Genomic DNA, 20,525 nt, shown 5'->3' with positions numbered 1-20,525 from the left:
TGCCCGAAACCCTTCGCCAATAAACACAGCTCCATACCCTTGCAAAACAGCAATTCACCAATGACAAAAAAATCCTACTATACTAAGCTCCAGTCCAGCCATACTAAAAACCTCAAGCAATTCTGGAACTCCGTAAACTCACTTCTCAACCCAGGCTCCATAAATAACCCCTGCCCTGATCCAAGTAAATCTGACCTCGAATTAGCCTCACAATTTAACTAATTTTTTTATAGAATCGATATCTGACCTCACCAAGATGTTTCCCAACAATAACTCATCTCTCCTTCATTCTTCTCCTTCTAAGTTCCCTAATAACTTGCCCCCTATATTTGAGCTCAAACCTGTCTCTACTAATTTCATAAAAAGACTTCTATACAGACTTAAACCCTGCTCCAATGCACCTGATAACATTCCCTCCCCCTTCCTAAAGTCTGCTGCTGATGGTATAGCACTCGCAATTAGTACCCTTATCAGTAGATCCATAAAGAATCCTATGTCCCTAAACTCTGGCGTTCTGCCTTTATTCTTCCTCTCCATAAGGGAAGCAAAAACACTAACATCTCAAACTTCCGCCCCATTGCTCTTCTCTCACCAATCTCCAAAACCTAGAAAAATGCATCCACCTCTAACTTATGCCTTTTCTGACCCAAAACCAGCTTCTTACCCCAATCCAATATGGCTTCCGCCCAGGGCATAGCACTATAACCGCACTACTCTCCTTCATAGAAAGTGTCAATCAAGCCCGAGATTCTGGACACTTAATATCTACAGTTCTCCTAGATCTCTCTAAGGCATTCAATACTGTTTCCCACAAGCACCTTCTCTGTTATTTCTCAAACCTAAATCTCTCCCAAAATACTCTATCCTGGTTCTCAAGTTACCTGTCAGATAGAGCTCAGGCTGTGAAATGAAAAAAAGCCACCTCTCCTTTCTTACCCATCCCAACCGGCGTACCACAGGGGTCCATCCTCGGGCCTATGCTATTTAATATCTTTATCAATAATTTTCACTCTGCAATTCCTGGCGCCAAAGTCATTCAGTATGCAGACAACTCAACTTTAGTCCGCTCTTCCTCTAATCTCCTGAATTGCTAACTAAAACCCAAACTGCCTTCTCAACTACTGAGACCTGGATGTGCAAAATCACCTCTCTCTCAATGCAAACAAATTTAAAGTACTACTATTCCCAGCCTCAAAAACTTTCTCACATGACAAAAGTTCCTTTGAAGTCCTTAGCCAAACCAACTCTCCTATCGAAGTGGTTCCCTTCGCCAAACTTCTCGGTGTTACTATAGAGGATCACCTCAAGTTTGATATCCACATTCAGCAAAATATAAAGAAAACCCAGCAAAAGTTAGGAATGCTATACAGGAACAATTGCTTCCTCTCCACCTCTACTAGGCATACTCTGGCCACTACTTGCCTTCTTCCTTCCCTGCTGTATGGAGCCCCTCTTCTAACTAACTTGACCTCTTCCATCACCTCTAAGCTTGAAAACTGTTATAACAAAATCACCAAATTTGCACCAACAGCCAAAACTTCCACCCATCACTGTCTTACCCTCCAGTCTCTGAATTGGCTAGAGCTCACAAATTACCTAGACTACCTCCAACTTACTACAGCACATAGACTCATATTTCACCCAACAAAATGCCCTGCTCAAACAGACATCCTTCCCCCTACACCCCAATAGAACCCTCAGATCTGAACACCAAAACTTAATTACTATCCACAAGCCTAAATGACCTGCTGGCCAACTTCTCCTTTCTATCTCCCTAGGCAAGAAATGAATTCACTCCCTTCTGCACTAAGGACAATGCCAAACACAGATAATTTCAAAACCCAACTATTCACATACCTGTCCTCCAAATGGAAATGTATCTGCTTTCACCCTTCCTAATTCTCTTTAAGTAAATGCCCCCGGGAGGATTTCCTCCTGTGTTCTTAAGCTCTCTATAACTTATTATATCCTCCCATAGCTATTTCCCAAATTATTTCAACTATGTAAATATTGTAAATAGTTTCTTATTTTAAATGAATGAATGTATGTCTAAATGAATCTGTACAGTATAATCCATATGACCTTTCACAATGAGCTAAATTGCTCATGCTTTGTATTGAATTCATACATTTGTAACTTGTTCTTTTAACTGTAACTTGTATCTTTACTGTATTCTGTGTTATGGAGCTTTTCTCCCCAGGCCTCCACTGAAAACAGACTTCCCCAGTATTCAAACTGGAAATAAATAAATAATAAAATTGAATTATATTTTATGACATCTTTTTAGAGCTCATTTTAGATGGGACTTATGGAAATCCTTATCTGTAATTATATCATCAGCATAACATATTACGTAACACGTAACATTTATTGATGAGTTAATGGTTACTTTAATGTTATTTACAAAACAGAGAGAGAGAGAACAGAACAAGGCTCAGAACATATAAACATTTGATGACTATTAAGGCTTTCTTCCAAAACATGAAGTGAGAAGATGGAGCATGGTGGACATTATCTTTTTTAGCCTTCAATTATTAATGCTTTTATTAAAGCCATGAATAATAATCATTTAACAAGCAAGCACAGCAACAGACTGCAGTGCTCTGTTGTCCTAGATATGGACACATGAATCGGCCAGTAGAACTCTCCATGTGAACTAGTAGAGTATGCATCTAACCCCAGTGTAACTGTCCTGTCATTCAAAACTGTGAATACACATCAGAAACATCAGAACATTTTCAGACAGTTTGTAAATTTAATGTGCTTCTGTTTTACTTTAGACTGGAAAAGAATAAGAACACAGCAGTTAAGTAGTTTTATTTTCCCCACAGAGCTCTGCTATTGATCTAAATGCAGTGGTGAATGATCAAGCTGAAGAAATGTGCATTCAGTGGACTCCAGAACAGATTCCTGATATCAACTTGGTGAAAGGCTCCAATGGACAACTAGGTATATGTATATTTTCTGTATTGTTTTCTGATAGTGAGGGCTTTTTTAAAAAAAGATGTGACCACAGGTGTTGTATTCCATACTTAGCAGCAAAGTGATATTAAATAGTTTAATCTGTTTTAAAATCAGTAGTCTTTTAATGTGTCTTATTAGTTTTAAAACAAACTTGTTAAGTTAATTCCGTCATGAGACTGAATGTACAGCTGTCCCTCCCATCACCTGTCATAGGTTCATAGGCAAGTACTCGGCTAGCTGCCCTTGTAGGGTATTTTAAGTCTTGACAATTTCCCTTTCAAATGTGAGAATCAAACTCTGTACATTGTATCTGTGAGTAATCACCTTAACCATTATACCAGCCCAACCATTTTGAGGTCAGAATCAAACCTTGTACCTTCTGTCTATAACGTGAATACTTTAACCATTATGCCAAACCCATCCCACTTTCCTGTTTCAGACATCCCACTTTTGTGGCTGAAGCCACATTTTATTATGGTTTTACTTTTTCCCTACCCACATCTTAGTTCTTTAATATTTTCTCCTCTTCACATCTCAGTCCTTCCTTTTTTTCTTTTTCCATTTTATTGCCTCCTTTCCCTGTCTTCTCACTGTTAATTCTATCACCTTTGAACTGGAAGAACAGAACGCTGCTTGTTCCTCTTCCATACAAGTATATTATTCCCACACCCCCTTTCCTATTTTTAGCTGTCTTGGATATGACCCAACTAATTGGAAGTATTAATCAGATCCTTGCTATATTTTGCACTTTTTTACGCAGTTCCTGTTTCAAATACCCAAAGCCAATATTCCCCACAAACAGCATTTCCAAAACTCAGCCTTCTGCAGCATTATCTTCTTCCTCAGTCTTTTCTGTGGTTTGTACACTTTCTGCAACAATCTGTATTTTGTTTGGATCCACCATGTTGCTTTTCAGCAAGCCACAGATCTGTGAGTTTGTTTGATTAAAATGTCAAAGGATGACATTTTAAAAATAACCTCAAGTTTTTTTTTTTGTTTTCCTTGGAGTTAGTTATGTTACTTGCATAGGTTTATAGGATCATCAGTAAGTACTAGGCTAACTGCTCTTGTGGGCCATTATAAGCCTAGCCAATTTCCCTTTCAAAGCTGAGAATCAAGCCATGTACTTTGTGTCTGTGAGGTGAGAAAGCTGAGAATCAAACCATGCACTTTGTGTCTGTCAGGAGAGAAATATGAGAATCAAGCCATGTACATTGTGTCTGTCAGATGAGAAAGATGAGAATCAAACCATGTACTTTGTGTCTGTGAGGTGAACACCTTAACCATTATGCCAGCCCTCAGCCCTAGAAGGGGGTTGATGATCATGATGATGATGTAAGCACTAGGCTAGCTGCCCTTGTGGGCCATTTTGAGCCTTTCCAGTTTCATTCAAAGGTGGGAATCAAGCCCTATACCTTGTGTCTATAGGTAAACAACTTAAGCATTATGCCAGCACATGTGCAAATGGCTTTGTTCATGCATTGACTGGTATATGCTCCCACAGAAAGAAAAGTTGTTGAGTTGAGACCATTCAGCTTGAAGAGACTAGTAGGTTTGTGGGTCACTCAGTTGATGAATCATACCATAACCCAATAAAAACCGTCATTTGCCTATTTTGAGACCTTGAGTATGCCACTTTACCAGACAGTTCTTAAGAACAAATTGGAATTAGAACTAGGCTCTTCAGTGGACCGCTGGACTGCAAGCCTTGTAACTACCGATGTATAAAGTATTGGGCCACATGGAGGGAGAAAAGGAGGCTACCAACAGCAAATCAAACCTAGTGTGAAATGTAATGAAAGTAGCTTTCAGCAAGTTATTTTCACAAGTTTGGTACTTGCTTAAAGTTCCTTTGCTAATGCGACACTCAATGTTAGCAACACATTTGTTCGGCCAGACTTAAGCTTTCAAAAGATGCAGAGAAATTCCTTTCTGACTGCTCCTTTGTGATATTTATATACATCTGAAAAATTATGCATATTTAAATATCACAAAAGATGTGCAGTTTGCGTTACAGATATCTTTATCTTCAGCATCATCAAATGGGCAGGGACAGTACATTCTTATTTCCCCTGTGGCATTTCACACAATCTCCCTTAGTAGCATTTAGCTCAATAAATTATGAACATATGACTGTAAATATAAAAATACGAGTAAGAAAAGAAATTAGTGGTTGTCTCCACTGCATTAGCTCCTACATTGACTATCTTGGTGCCATTTCCTGTTTACATTTTAGCCTTTCATATGATGCCTCCTATTAATTTGGAAATCCTGTAGCTGAGAAAGCCATCCTTAGAAAATGTCATGGTGCCATAAATATGTGCGAGTGCATAGGTGTGAGTGATTAATCCTCTTTGCTGTGGTGCCATACAAATAAATACGATGGAAGTACATTGAATAATCATGTGGTTAGGAAGGAGACCAACACAGAAGATTTATTATAGCATGCCGGTTTGAAAGTATTGCTAATATCTTCAGTGTTAAGCAACTTGAACTGAAAACAGTCGAAGGCCACAGGAAAGCTTACCATGAGGAGACATATCACCAGTTGAAAACATACTCACTAGCTGTACAACCTTAATTCTGTAATGTTACTGAGGTGTCATCAGCAGAAAAGTAATAGCAGTTCCTTTCATGCACTGTGCAACATGATGTGTTTGTGAGATTAAACGTATTTGTTTTGCAGGTGATAATACCAATAACTCTGAAGGTGATATTTTACTTAAAACAAATTTTATAAGTAAAATTATTCAAAATAATGGCAGATGGTATCATATTATTTGAAAACTCAAGCCACTAGACAAACTCATTGTCTTATTTAACCTGTATGCACCATGTACCAACCAAGTAACATTCATCTTAAATATATTAGTCCAAATTTAAAAATTATTATCTTATTTTAGGAGGGAACTGGAATGTGATAATTGATCCCCAGAAAGGTAGACTAGGAAAATTTAATCTAAATGCCATAAATGTAGCCTAAGCCGTCTTAGGTTTAAACATTTTTCAGATCCTATTAGATATGCAGATCCTCAGTTAAATCAATTTATTTTTTTATTCACATTGTCATAAATCCTCGTCCAGGATCATTTTTTTCTCATCTCTAATGCTGTTTTGGCAACAGAACTGAACTTAAGAGTTGATCCATGTTTCTCATCTGAACACACTAAAATTTAGTTGCATATTGACTTTATTAATACCCAAATACAGACCACATGTGAAATTGTTTTTTAAATGTTGTTATTAAAGCTCAAAGAAATTAAAACAGATAATTAATAACATGTTAAGTGAATTCCAGAAAAACATAATATCCAATAATACTAAACCTGACATTCAGTGGGCAGCATTTAAAGCTTATCTAAGATGATACCTTATAAGTTAGGCTTCATATTATAACAATAAGAGAAAGCAAGATGAAAACTAGCTTGAGTAAATTAAAATTGCTACAGTTCCATTCTTCAACCTCCCCGTAGCCTGGAAACAACAAACAACATAACAAGCATCTTCAACATAATTTACTTCTGCTACACTTAAACCAAGTAACACTGTATGAGAATAAAGTGCATGCAACATATTCTGAATGGGTACAAATTCCATCCACATTCTTAGCCACATTATTGCATATTCACAACACCCCAGGTAAAAATTAATGAGATTAAATAAAATAACCATGAATACATTGTATCAGGATATTTGTTTACAACCTAATTATGACATGGGTAAGGAGTAGCACAATTTCCTTATGCTTTTGTGATTGGGGGAAGGGGTACTCCGACAAATAGGTGCTTCTGTTTGAGCCAGTTAACTTAGACCTTTACAGATGATGAAAAGTGTTTTATCCTTCTACCCAATATGCAGTGCTCTCGGTTTCATTATGTTAAATAGAGAGAGAAGAGGGGAGGGGTGTGTCACACTGACACTTTTTGCAAATTTGAGAAGTTTGACTGAAACCATTTCTCACACATTTTTTTTCTGCAAGGAAATTGCTTTTCCCAAATCTTTTTTTCAAGGAAAGGTCCTGCATCCATTTTAGTAACAGGATAATATACCACAATATCAGCAACAAGCAGGACTTTATTATTTTGTATGCTATTGTTTTTGTGTATTATTCTATAGTTACCACGTGCTCAGAAGTTTTAAGTGACAGTGTTTCTGTTATTTTTCATAGAACAATAGTAAAAACTACAGTTTAGATTGAGTGTAATGTTCAGCTGCATCCACATTTCCATTCATTGTTTCACTTCAGAGAACTGCTACACTGACAGGCTATCTCAGTTTCTGATACCAGAGAGAGTAAAACAGGCATGTGAAGGAATGAACATATAACCCCCCCCAAAAAAAAAAAAAATTGCATAGTTAATCCACCTGTGAAGCAGAATTTTTACAGATTTGTAAGGAAAACATGATATACGTATTAAAATTTCATTTAAAGCTGGTATTGATTTATAAATTAAATTAAACATGAGCATTCCATTTTTGATTCATAGGCTTAAAGCTAACTGGAGGAGCTGGAAGCAGGTGGCAAGATATTTATGTTCTGGAGATTGTAGAAGGTTCACCTGCTGGTCGAGAAGGTAGCCTGCGACCAGGTGACAAGATCATTTACATCTGTGGTGTGTGTAGTATGGGAATGACTCTAACTGAAGCCGTGAAAGCTTGTGAATCCGCTGGTCCAGAAGTACAGATTAAAGCAATAAGGTAATGCTACTAGAATTGAAACAATCACTGCACATTTTCAGTTAAAATAAAGAGTGCATGAATCCCAGAAACATGTAAAATTTGAGAGTTTGTTCTGCAGGTGGCAATTAGCTTTGCTGATGTTAGAGAGCTGGAAGAAGACCACTTTGAGAAAACATGACAACAGAACATTTATACCAGCATATAATTTTAAATCCATCTAAAACATGCAGTAGTATCTTGCTAACCATCTGACTTTACATATATAGCTATAGATTTAAGTACTTTTCAAAAAGCTGCTGACTGACAACTTTCCAGATGGCAGTGTCCCAGTTAATTTAAATAACTATGATAAGTTTATATCTTAAAATAATGACAGACTGAAAAAAATATGTATTACTAGAGTCGGTCATAAAAATACTGTGCAGCTAAGCTTCCTGCAAATGAAAACAGAGATTTTTTATGTTCTTGATTTCTGTTTGCGTTAACATTAGCATTATATTGATATAATTTCAATATTTATTTATATGCTACTTTAATTCCTATTAGCATTTGTCCCCGAGGAATGTGCAACTTCCATTTTTAATAAAGCCTGATTTACTGTATTTCAATTTGCAGTGTTAACATCCCTAATCTATCCTGAGTGGTATGAATGTGCTGGAATAAATACCAAATTTTTGTTCACCTTTTTATTCTGAATATCAGTGTACAGTATATGTACTGAAATGTTACCCACACATGAAAAATTCATGTTTTTTAGCTTTTGTTGAGCTTGAACTTAACATTACCACCTTTACTGATTATTCATTGATTTATACATTTACAAGATCCTTTTGTATCTTATTATGGTAAGAAACTTCCATTCACTATAAATCACAGTTTCTGTCATGGATGAACTATCTAGTTCCCTGAAAGAATCATTTAACATAGTATGAAGGCAAGCATAACCTGAATGAACGGCATACTCTAATCATAGCTAATGACTTTAGGTGTAAAATCAGTGCTGTCCAGGTTTCTCAAAATGATGGGCCTCCTCCAGATATTTTATAATGTCAGACACATCACCAGTATTCCCCCTCCACAATAGCTGGTAGTCTTATAATAGTATACATTTTTGTACTAGCCAGCATATTCACACACTGCTCATTGTCTTTGCATTTCTGATGCTCAATCCCAGAAGCACGTTCTTGTTTTAGGGGTTTGGCTATGAATGCTGTACTGTATGCATTTCAGAACTGACACTGCCTTAGTCACCATAGTTATATTCACTTCCTGGGTAAGTAAGAGTAAAGTTATATATTCCATGAGAGAAGTACAGTGTATGACAAGTATTTCTGCAGTTCCTAGAGCATTTCAGGGAATCTGTAGCTTGACTTCCAGATTCACCTTTCAGACTTCCCTTATCATAGAAATACCGTATGATGTATATAAACATATACATCATATGATGTATATAAACATATAGAAATAAAAAAAGTACAACGTCAGATATGAATCAGAAAAGTGTGCTGCTATGTAAAAACATTTGATGCGATCTTCAGCTAAGTCAATTTATAAGCACAAATGGGATTTGTAGAGAGACGCTACTGTAATAATTATGCTGCTTTATAAATACGTGTAACATGTAGTAAATGATGTTGAAAATATCTCTGTGAATTTCAGAATATATGAAATAATTTAAGTATTAGATCCATTCAACTAAGAATGTGACTTTTCTGGAAAGACAGATTTTAAGTGTTTGCTAATAAAAATTTTAATTGGCATGTAGAATGAACAGGATAAGAAATGGTATAATGTTGGATTGGTAAGTGTTTGATAACTCATCCACAGTCTTCCAATTAGAAAATCTGTCATAGAGTAATACCATATAACTTACAACTGTTTCTCTGGCAATATGTTTATGTAAATATGTGTTAATTGCATATACTGTTATTCCCTTTATTTATTACTCAGTGCTTTACTGCACTTTCCAAACATACTAATATCCAGTGCTGCCACACTATTAAAAACAATGTTATTTGATCTTCTATTTTCTTATTACTTATTTTGTCATTGCATACTCTTGACAAACTTGTACTAATATGCAGCATAGTTCTATTAACCTGCTTTGCTGATTATATGAATCTATATATTTTATTTAACAACTCTTACTTGCTATAGGTGTAAAAGGACTGCTCGTATTGAAGGAAAGCCATATTTAGTCATAGTCTGTATAGTCTGTCTGCAGAAATACACCATGGGTAACCTAAAAGCCATTATGAAGGTATATGGTTGATGAAGAATTGTGCTGCCACCCACACAGATGCAGATAAAGTGTCTTGTCCTGTTAAAGTGTTGGAAAGTTTCATACCCCACTAATTTTGCACATTGCTGGAGAGAACTTCCAAAATTTAACTACGGAAAAAGTTTAGGTATTAACTGATTATTAGACTGCATGATGTGTAGCTTTAGTGAGAAGAATAGAAGAGTGTATGCACGGAGTATGCTTTGGTCATTTGTTTGAGATGAGCATCTGCATTACTTAGTTTGTGTGCTGTAGCAAACAGGTTATATTTAAGCTTATTTGAGAATTATGTCCATTGGAGTATGTTAAGGACAGCATAGAGATTTCTTTCAGATTGGCTGCATTAATTTTATCTAATAGAGCTGGTGAGGTGGTAGCAAGAATGTGGTGTGCATAGACAAATGTTAGTAACAAAACTGCAGAGGCTATCATTTTTCTTGCATTGTTTGTTAGGAACTGCTTCACTCTGTGTAACAGACCTAGAAACACACTTTTTTTCCTCTAATGATGTTCCATCTATGGGTGCCTTAGTTTAAGCATTGGTCAAGGTATATTTTCAGGTACTTGGTACAACTTTTTCAGGAGGGGGGATGTTTTTTAAATGTTATGGTTAGAAATGTGCATCTTTGATCAAAATGCAATGAAGAGTAATTGCATTGCTTTTGATTTTTTACTCTCATATTTAACATTAGGTTGGAGTTAGTCATGTCAGAAGACAAATTCAATTTGGAGCTTGCTTTGATCTCTGAGAATGGTTGTGGTTGAATAAAAGAGTATGAACATGTCATCATAATAGTAGAGAATGGCACTGTGTCATGACGTATTCATGGTGTCATGCACATGATGGTATAAGAGATGAGAAAAGCCTTCTTATGACAGACTGAATATAAAAAAAGTGTAAGTCAAGGTAAGGCTGATTGTATGAATAAATTGCCCTATGAGCTCAAAAGAGTAGCTGGTAAAAATCATTTCAAGATAACATTAGATGCCCACTTTGGGGATCTTTGTTAGAAAATCTATGGTATACATAATGGATCATTGATGTGATCCTTGCTTATAATTCTTGCCTTTAACCCAGCAGCACTTGTCTTTGTTGTAACTAGCAGTGGATGTAGTGGGTATGAACTGAAAAGTGGCTTGAGACTCTTGAGATTCTTCTGGGAAGGTAGCTGAGATGCTGATGATTTGAACCCAAGGGATATTGTAACACAAGTGGTCAGTGGGTTAGAATTTTGTGCATTTGTCATGTTGCACCAGCTGATGCATCTCCCTAAAAGCTGATAATTTGTTAAAGTGATATTCTTAGATATTCTAACAAGGTTAGCCTTATACTTAATGTATGTGTGCAATATTTATGGTTAAACTATCTTATTTGTTCCTAACTTGTAGTAAATCTCTGTAAGTTGTAACCTAACTTTAAAGCTTTTCTTCCAGGGCTTCTGTTGAAAAGGGGTTTGCTAGTCATCCTGGCTGGACTTTCCTGATAAACAAATGCTAAATAAATAAATAAATTTGTGTTGGAAGTAGCAGTGCAGTTCCGAAGTGTCATCTTGCCAATGCAATTTCATGATATAAATCAGTCTAAGAGAGTTACTTAAATATTCACAGGCCATGGATGGTATGCATGTCAGTGGAGTCTTCCATACATTGTACCAGCTCAATGCCTGATTTTTATAGAGAATAGCCTCGTGTTGTTGGAGCTGGCTGCATACCATAGGTTCAGATTATGTTTATCGCTTATGAAGACCATGGAAATTCATAGCAACATCATGAAAGCAGTCTCTTAGATATTCCTAGTAAGCCAGCTATTCCCACATACCCCAGGTAGGAATTTGCAGTCCACCCATTCTTAAATCTGATTTTATAGTTGCTAAGGAATGACTCTGCTTGATATGCAGAGAGAGTCTGTTCTAAATGCAGGGTGTGCATGGGTATGTACCAGTGGCATTGGTAGGCAGTGTTAAGGTCGTGGAAGAGATTTAGGTTTCTATAATGGATGTTAGTTGTGACCCTCTGTCTGTGGAGGTGAAGAAGATCAAATGTATAGGGCCTTTCCTAGTTTAGAACTTACGTAGATCCCTGTGCAAATCTGTATGATATTGAGTATAAGGAGAGAGTTTTTTAGTCATGCATTATAACTCATGTTGCAGAGGCCTATAATTTTCTTTTCAGTGAATATCTGAGGTGTTTTCATTTGGTCTAAATGTTTGTTTATTTGCATTTGTTTGGACAACAAGATCTGGGGAGAAAAGCTCCAGAAAAAATACAAAAAAATGCAAAATAAAAAGTCTATGTTTAATTAAAAGTAGGAGAGATAACTGGATAGTTATTGCCTAAAAGCCAATAAGTGATGGGTCCTGGATTGGAGGCTGCCAGTAAATTTTGTTACTTTATTATAGCATTGCTTAAGCTTAGTTTTTTAGTATATTGCAGATTTATACATATAGGAGAAGCATATAAGAGGGTAAAAAGTAGGTAAGCTGAATGTAATGTTTTCTGCCACCGTGTTTAAGAAAATATTTGATTCTCCACAATTGGCCAAGAGCTGGATGTTTTGTTTTTTTAATAAATTGAATGTGGAGGTTAAATCCGGTGGCGGCTGGTGACTTCAAATCAAAGGGGGGGCTGCAGGAGACAGCTGAATAGGTGGGGACAATGGGAAGGGGTGTGGCCAGCTAGAAAGAGGTGGAGCTATGTTCAAAACCACAAAAACTGGGACTTTAATTAAATATGCTGCCCTGGGTGTCAAACCATCATTATGAAGAGTCCAAACAAGACAAAATGAAATGGAGAAGAAAAAAAAATATTTCAATACATTAGCTACATGACAGCTTACTTAATATCTAGATGGAAACAAAAAGGTTGTGAGGCATGAAAAAATAAATAACTTTTTAAACACATTACTAGAATGACAGTCAAAATCAAGTATAAAAAACAAGCAGCACTCAACTCAAACCACTTCTCCTTGCACTGCAGTTTTAATAATAATGTATATTTGGCTTTATAAAAGTATCAAGTAACACACTGAAAGTAGCAATCTCTGTCATACCCTCACTTGTAAAAATGTTTCTTATCCAAAAAAGACCTGCTGCCTGACAACAACTATCTACTTGTTTCATGTGGAAAACATGATCAAAGTAAAAAAATGAACAGCAAACAAGAAACAAGCTCAAGATAAATTGCTTAAAGGATTACTGCACAGGTTATGGACCACACATGATAGACTGGCATTCTGTTTACTGTGCGGGTAAAGCATGCAAAGATGATTGCAAGTCTCCAACAAATGTAATGAGCTTCTGAAAATACTGTAATCCTGTCCTTTATTACAAATACAGTCATGATATGCATTTCAATACCTAAGGCTTATATGCTATCTAGTTATGTAAATATTCTCTGCATGGCAACAACAAAAAGGCTTTCAGTGTTGGTAATTCTTTAACAGTATACTTATTAAAGCTTACTTGCATCTTACAATCTCAGACAAGCTTACCTTACCTGCCACTGCAACGTGAATTTTCTGAATAATAAGAAGTAGAAATCAACAGTATAAAAATATGACAGAAAACCAGAACATTCTGCAAAATCAAGGACAGATGAAAAGCCACTGTAGTACATGTGTCTACCTTGGATAGGGGGGGATACTCTGCACACTTTCACTGCATAACTGCTCCTTGCCTTGCTTGAACACATCAGAGTAACTACATGGGGGAGTGGGGTGCAACAAGTATGTCACAATTTGAAATGTCTCTGGCTGACAGTGATGGCTCTGACACATTTATCATACCTCAACATCAAAGCAAGAAATCTGGACAAAGCCATACATAGAAGTGGGACAAAAGCCCAAAAATAAGGGCAATTTTAAATATTGCTCTTATAACTTAGAAGTAGTAGGTTTTGCATTAGTATGAATTTTCTGGATGGTATGAAATCTGAAACTCAAACACCTGTCATTATTTTCTAACTTCAATCTTTAATCTTTAATGATTTGCCACTAATTTGCCAGAAAACCACAATTTTATGAAAAACAGCCCAAATATGTGATGCAAAAATCTGGATATTCTGCAAAAATCTGTACACACACACACACACACACACACACACACACACACACACACACACACACACACACACACACACACACACACACACACACACACTCTTCTGCTGCATCCTTCTTTTTAGAGAGAAGAATGATAAACTGCATATGGAGGCAAAGAGCCTGTACGTGTGTGTCTGTGTGTGTGTTCTACCTTTTACTTATGTCAGTAATTATCTTCTGGAGTCCTTTAAAGTTCAGATCACCTTTGTAAACATGAAAATGCTGAAACTGTCACAGCGTGAGCCGTTTTCTGTGATTTGATTGCAACACAACACAAGGTGCCGTATTATCTTATAATTTAGAAAAGGGCTATATAAGTTAAGGAACCCAACAGCTGTAACAGAATGAAAAGGCTTTTAGTTAAGCACCAGTACTTCTTTATAGTAACCATCGTCATGTCATATAAGTAAACACACGCACAGGTTTATTATCATAATTTCCCTTCTTCTCTGTTATAATTTATTCCAAGGAAGTGGAAGACATGGGGGTTGTACTATGCTATCAAATCATTACAGAAAACAGCCATATTAAAGGAAAAAAGTACAATGGTACAGAGAATGTTCTCCCCTAAAACAGCCATCAATTTAATGTAAAAAATAAATAAATGAAATGAAAAGCACCAGTAAGTGTCTACTTTTTCTTTATGCAGAATGTCAGATGAAATTCTACATGTAGAGCAAAAGCATTTACTGATGCTGTGCACGTGATTTTGTAGTTGTACTTAATATTTGTTATTAAACTGATATTTTTTTAAGAGTACACCATCTGTACATTTTTATTATATCCCACACGTCTAATAATCCCATCATACTGAAATGTTTGAAAACCTTCAGAATGATCATGATGGTACAGTGAGCATAAGATAGAAGTGCTGCAAGTCTGAAATAGGATTTGCTATGAGTTCTTGAATCATCTGAGCTTTCCTACAACAATTTCACCTAAGCAGACAGACCAAATACTGCATGTCCAGTTATGAGAATAGAATTCAAAATAATCATTATAAAAAACAATTTTATATGAAGCACCCCCTGCCAGTCCACATTGATCTGTGAAGATAAAGCAGTCAGTAGTAGACAACAGAATAGTACCAGAAACAGTCTACCAGTAAGTGATTCTGTACATAGAGTGCAAAAAAAATCAAGATTGTGTAACAGGCTTGCATGGTGTAAAAGTAGCATTTAGCCAACTGCCCACAGCCCACTACAAATTAGCTCTGAGTAAGTAACAAGTATTTGTCAGTGCATCTGTCTATATAGATTAGATTACAGCAAAAAGCAGAATTCATACTATGTTCCCCCATTTGTCTGTTTTCTTGAGTAAGTTCACCCATTTAGCTTTTTTTAAACATTCCTATATGCTGGCCTTCATCATGGTTTTCTGTTCTACTGCTTGTCTTGTTCTCTTGCACATTATAAAATTGTTATATTATGCCATTTCACTTGCTATTAGTATACATAGTACATACCACCAAGAAAAGAGTAAAAAATGTAAACATCTGAAGTAGGAACTTCATTTGTCAGCAACCTTTGGGTATCAGATCCGATCTCGGATCTGAGCTGGCAACTTATTTCACAGCTAATAGATCCGAGCTCCCAGCTCCTCCCCTTACCCATAACCCCCTGCTAACCCTGACTGACCCCTGATCTAGTTTGCCGCACTTAGACTCAGCAGCTAGGTTACGAGCTCCTGCTCAGATAAGTGGTTTTGATTTACTTATTACATATAAATCCCCTTAAAGTGTATGTGGTTAGGTTCCTTAGTGTTAAAAATCCTATATTTAATTATTTTTTGTGGTAATTTGTGTTCTCCTCCCCTCCCCTCGCTGGTTCTTAGTGTGTGAGTGTGCTCTTGTAAGTTGGGGCCTTACGTGTGAGTGTGTTTTTTTTTTTGTAGTCAAAAAAAAAAAAAAAAAAAAAGTCTGAGGCCCCAAAGTTGATTTTCTCCAAGTGCACCGAGTGTGGCCATAAGCTCTCACCGGCAGATGGCCACACTCGGTGTGTCCGGTGCCTTGGGGTTGAACAACTATCTTCTGGTTGCGCGATTTGCGCTGCGTTCAACCCCAGGGCACTGAAGGACCCGAGGTCGAAGCTGATCCTGGCATTCGAGGTGGTGGAGAGGGCAGGCCCCCGCTCCCTGCTACGGCTCCATCCTGCACTCCCTCTTGTTTGGGTCACCATCACTCGGCCTCAGGGACAGCCTGCTTTGACGTCTCAGGTCATTCCACTGGAACAGGACGTTGCTGGTGAGTCCTCCTCGGACAGCCCCACCGAGGATGTTCCTCACAAGCGGAAGTGTAAGAGGAGGCACGTGGACTCCCCCGAGTCCTTAACAGAAGATACGGATTTGGTTGACGGGGAAGGCTCCCCAAGATCACCCCCCCAAGGATGTCTCCTTCGGAGACATCATGGAAATGCTTAGGATCAGTGGGGGGTGGTCTGCCCCCAAGGCTTCCTCTGATGAATCCATGTTCCTGGAGGCGTTCGAAGCAGGCCCGTCTACCTCTTGGGTGTCCCCTCCGGCCGACCCCCTGGTGGACCTGATTATCACCAGGGCGTGGAAGGAGCCGGACACTGTGGAGTCAGTTCCCAAACACCCCGATAAGATTTTGAGCCCCCCTTCAGAGAAGTCCCACTGGAGCAAGGGTCCCCGCGTAGATGCCATGTTGGTGGCGGCAGCCACCAAAAGGGAATTAGCTCAGGAGAGCCCCTCTGTGCATCCACCAAGCAAAGAGTCCCACTCGATGGATCGCCTAGGGAAGCGGGTCTTTAGTTAAGCGACCTTCTCAGTAAGGTCCCTGAACTACATGGCACATGTCATTAGAATGCAGTGAGGCCTTATCAAAGAGTACGCTGCTTCCCCCCCGGAGTCCATGTCGGCGGAAGACAAGCAGTTGTATTCCACTCGCATGGCCACTCTAAGATCAGTATCGAATACCTCTATGCGGCTTTTATCCCATGCCACAGAGGGAGCCGCTAGAGCCAGCAGAGCAGGCCTAGTCATGAGACGTCAGGCCTGGCTCTGACACTCTGACTTTGCGGAACCCTTCAAGGCATCATTTGCGAATGCCCCTTTTGATGGTTCTGCCTTATTTGGCAAGACCATTCGCGAGACTTTAGTTCAGAGTGAAAAGGACGGGAAGATGCTGTCTGCCATCGGAGTCCGCTTCTCTGCTCCCCAGAGGTCCTCCTCCAAGAACCAAAAGGGACAGAAGAAAATGTGGTTCCGGAAATCGCAGCATTCCCAACCTGCTCAGGACAACCAGTCCTTCCGTGGCAGAGGAGGACAGGGAGGACGCCGCCCTAGAGGCAGAGGGGCCCGAAAAATTTTGGGTCCAGAGAATCCTTCTCTGATCGGCCCAGGCAGCAACCCTGAGGGGTGGCCCGACTGCTCCACTCTGGAGGCAGTCGGGGGGCGTTTCTCGAGGCACCTGGCAGATTGGGAGTCCATCACAATGGATCGCTGGGTGCTTCGCATCATATCCAGAGGTTACCACATTCCTTTGTATCACGTCCCCAAAATCAGAAACCTCCCCGATGTACCACCCAATCAGAGGGAGGTAGCAGCTGCAGAGATTCGGCAGCTCCTAGAAAAAAGAGCCATCCAACCCGTCCCCCCAGGCCAGTTCGGGTTAGGGTTTTACTCCAGGTTCTTTTTGGTGCCAAAAAAGACGGGGGACTTAAGGCCAATTCTCGACCTTTCTTCTTTGAACTTGTTAGTAACCAAACAAAAATTCCGGATGGTCACCCTTCAATCCATCCTCCCCCTTCTGCGGGAGAATGACTGGATGTGCTCAATAGACCTCAAGGATGCGTACTACCACGTTCGGATGGACAGACGATTCAGGAGGTTTCTCCGCTTCCGGCTGGGAGCCAGTCACTACCAGTTGAGGGTCCTTCCCTTTGGTCTCACCACAGCCCCCAGAGTGTTTACCAAAGTATTAGCAGTGATAGCGGCCCACCTGAGACTCCAGGGAATACAGGTTTTTCCATACCTGGACGACTGGTTTCTGACCGCCCCAACAAGGCATCTATTCTGCTCAGCCAGGGACTACTTCTTTCGACTTGCCCCCTGGCTGGGCATCACTATCAACATGGACAAGTCCTCTCTTGCGCCGACCCAGGTGATAGAGTTCATAGGGGCCAAAGTAGATACGAGGTACCTTCTAGCATTCCTGACTGCGGAACGACTGCAAAGCCTGAGGCTTCATGTGCGGGCCATCCTCCAATTAGAAGCTCCACTGGCGGAGTTGGTCCTGAGGGCTCTAGGCTCCATGGCGGCAATCACTTTTCTGCCTTTGGCTCATCTCAACATGAGGGTCCTGCAGTGGACCCTTCAAGTCCAGTGGTCCTTTCTACACTACCCCCTAAGCCATCCTATTCCCCTCAACAGGGCTTGCAGGAGGGCTCTCTTGTGGTGGCTCCACTCCCCGGACCTCCATATGGGACGTCCCTTCTCCACGCCTCTCCCCCTTGCCACGGTGACCACGGACGCCACTCGCCTCGGGTGGGGGGGGGCATTGCTCAGGCAGGATGGTCCAAGGCACGTGGAACGACACAGAGACCTCTTTGCATATCAATGTTCTGGAGATGAGGGTAGTGCTCTTGGCATTGCAGGCACTTCACAGGAACTATTGCGATACATACGGACAACATGTCAGTTGTCTGGTACATCAACAAACAGGGGGGAACCAGGTCCTATCCTCTCTGTCGAGAGGCCATGAGAGTGTGGAAATGGGTGATCTCCACCAACCGCTTTCTTATTGCAACGCACATTCCGGGACGGTCCAACATACTAGACTGTGTTGGAGTTCCTTACAGGTCTTTTTCATTAGGGGGCTAGCTGCTCAACGGTCAAGGTTCAACTAGCAGCTATTTCTCATTACCATGTGGGACATGAATCAGGGCCTTTGATCATGGCAAAATTGTGCAAAACCTTTCTCAAGGGTACTTTCTTGCTCAGACCCCCTATCAAAGACATTGTACCCCCTTGGGATTTATCACTAGTCTTACAGGCCTTGACAGCTCCCCTTTTGAACCTGCCGCTTCAGTTGATCTTAAGTACTTATCCTGGAAAACGGCGTTCCTGGTCGCTATTACTTCAGTGAAAAGAGTTTCCGAGCTTTAGGCCCTTTGTGCAAAACCCCGTACTTGGCCTTCCACCAGGATAGAGTATACCTCAGGACCAATCCCTCATTTCTTCCTAAGGTGGCCTCAGAGGCGAATATCAATCAATCTATTAACCTGCCTGTCTTCTTTCCTAAGTATCAAAACAAAGGAGAATACAAATTGCATTCGTTAGATGTGCACAGACAACTGCGCTTCTACATTCATAGGACGGCTGGTCATAGACAATCTGACCAGTTGTTCATCTCCTTTGCCAAATTTAACTTAGGCAAATCTGTTTCTAAAGTCACTCTGTCACGATGGATATCACAGTGCATTCTCTTGGCCTACAAAAGTTCTGGAAGGCCCGCACCTCAGGCAGTACGTGCGCATTCTACTCGTTCTATATCTACCTCTGTTGCCTTTAGGTCTAGAGTATCATTGGATGATATTTGCTCTGCAGCCACTTGGTCCTCATCCCATACTTTTATCAACCATTATAAGCTGGATGTTATCTCCAGAGGGAGAGCATCCTTTGGCTCCGCAGTGCTCCGGAACATCCTTCCATGAAGGCCGCCCAAGATCTAGGTAGCTGGGGACTCTGTCCCAAAGGTTGCTGACAAATGAAGTTCCCTACTTCAGATTAAGAAGTTATGTACTCACCATAACGTTCCATCTGAGTAGGTATCTTCATTTGTCTGCAACCATCCCCCCTCCTTCCCCCTGACCTTCGGATTTTAGTTCTGGATGTCCCTTCCTTAGTTCCTTCGGGACGTATCTAGCCTGTTAGCTGCTTATATATGGGCAAACTTGATCTGAGGTCAGTCAGGGTTAGCAGGGGGTTATGGGTAAGGGGAGGAGCTAGGAGCTTGGATCTATTAGCTTTGAAATAAGTTGCCGGCTCGGATCAGAGATCAGATCCGATACCCAAAGGTTGCAGACAAATGAAGATACCTACTCAGATGGAACGTTTTGGTGAGTACATAACTTCTTATTTGTAAAGTCACTTCAGTCTCTTTCACAGTCAGCTGTCCGTCCAATCGAATGAAGGAATGATCAAATATTTCCGTAATGCAATTCAGTTGCAAACAAACAAGTTAACTCACTAGCTGTCTGCTACTGTTTGTGTCTCACTCTTTTCCCAGCACATTAAACCCGGGAAGAGAGCGAGAACCAGTCAGTAGCCATTCAGCCCATCCACGTCACATACGTGCCTGCAGACGTAGCAGTCCGAGCCCCTTCCATTTCTATGCAGTTAAACAACCGCATAGACTTCTGGGCATCACATCGATGCCTTCGCTTCTTAATTCAGACTGCTTTTACAGCAGTCTGGATTTATAGAAACTATATTATTTTTTTTAAAACCCTGGAACTTGGCGAGCATGCACAGTTCGAGTCC

General features: G+C 39.8%; 1 protein-coding gene across 1 annotated transcript in view; it reads left to right on the top strand.

Moving 5' to 3' along the window:
• The window catches only part of LOC122789363 (tyrosine-protein phosphatase non-receptor type 13-like), a 2,815,362-nt gene that overhangs the window by 1,774,315 nt on the left and 1,020,522 nt on the right, over positions 1-20,525 (top strand). Inside the window, exons 29-30 of the mRNA XM_044056752.1 lie at positions 2,832-2,949; positions 7,452-7,662. Of these exons, the coding sequence (XP_043912687.1) occupies positions 2,832-2,949; positions 7,452-7,662 (329 nt within the window). The remainder of the gene's footprint in view (positions 1-2,831; positions 2,950-7,451; positions 7,663-20,525) is intronic.

This window comes from Protopterus annectens, chromosome 14.part0 (assembly GCF_019279795.1).
Source record: "Protopterus annectens isolate FY-2018-M chromosome 14.part0, PAN1.0, whole genome shotgun sequence".
Taxonomy (NCBI): domain Eukaryota; kingdom Metazoa; phylum Chordata; order Ceratodontiformes; family Protopteridae; genus Protopterus; species Protopterus annectens.
This window is presented reverse-complemented; position numbering and strand designations above follow the sequence as displayed.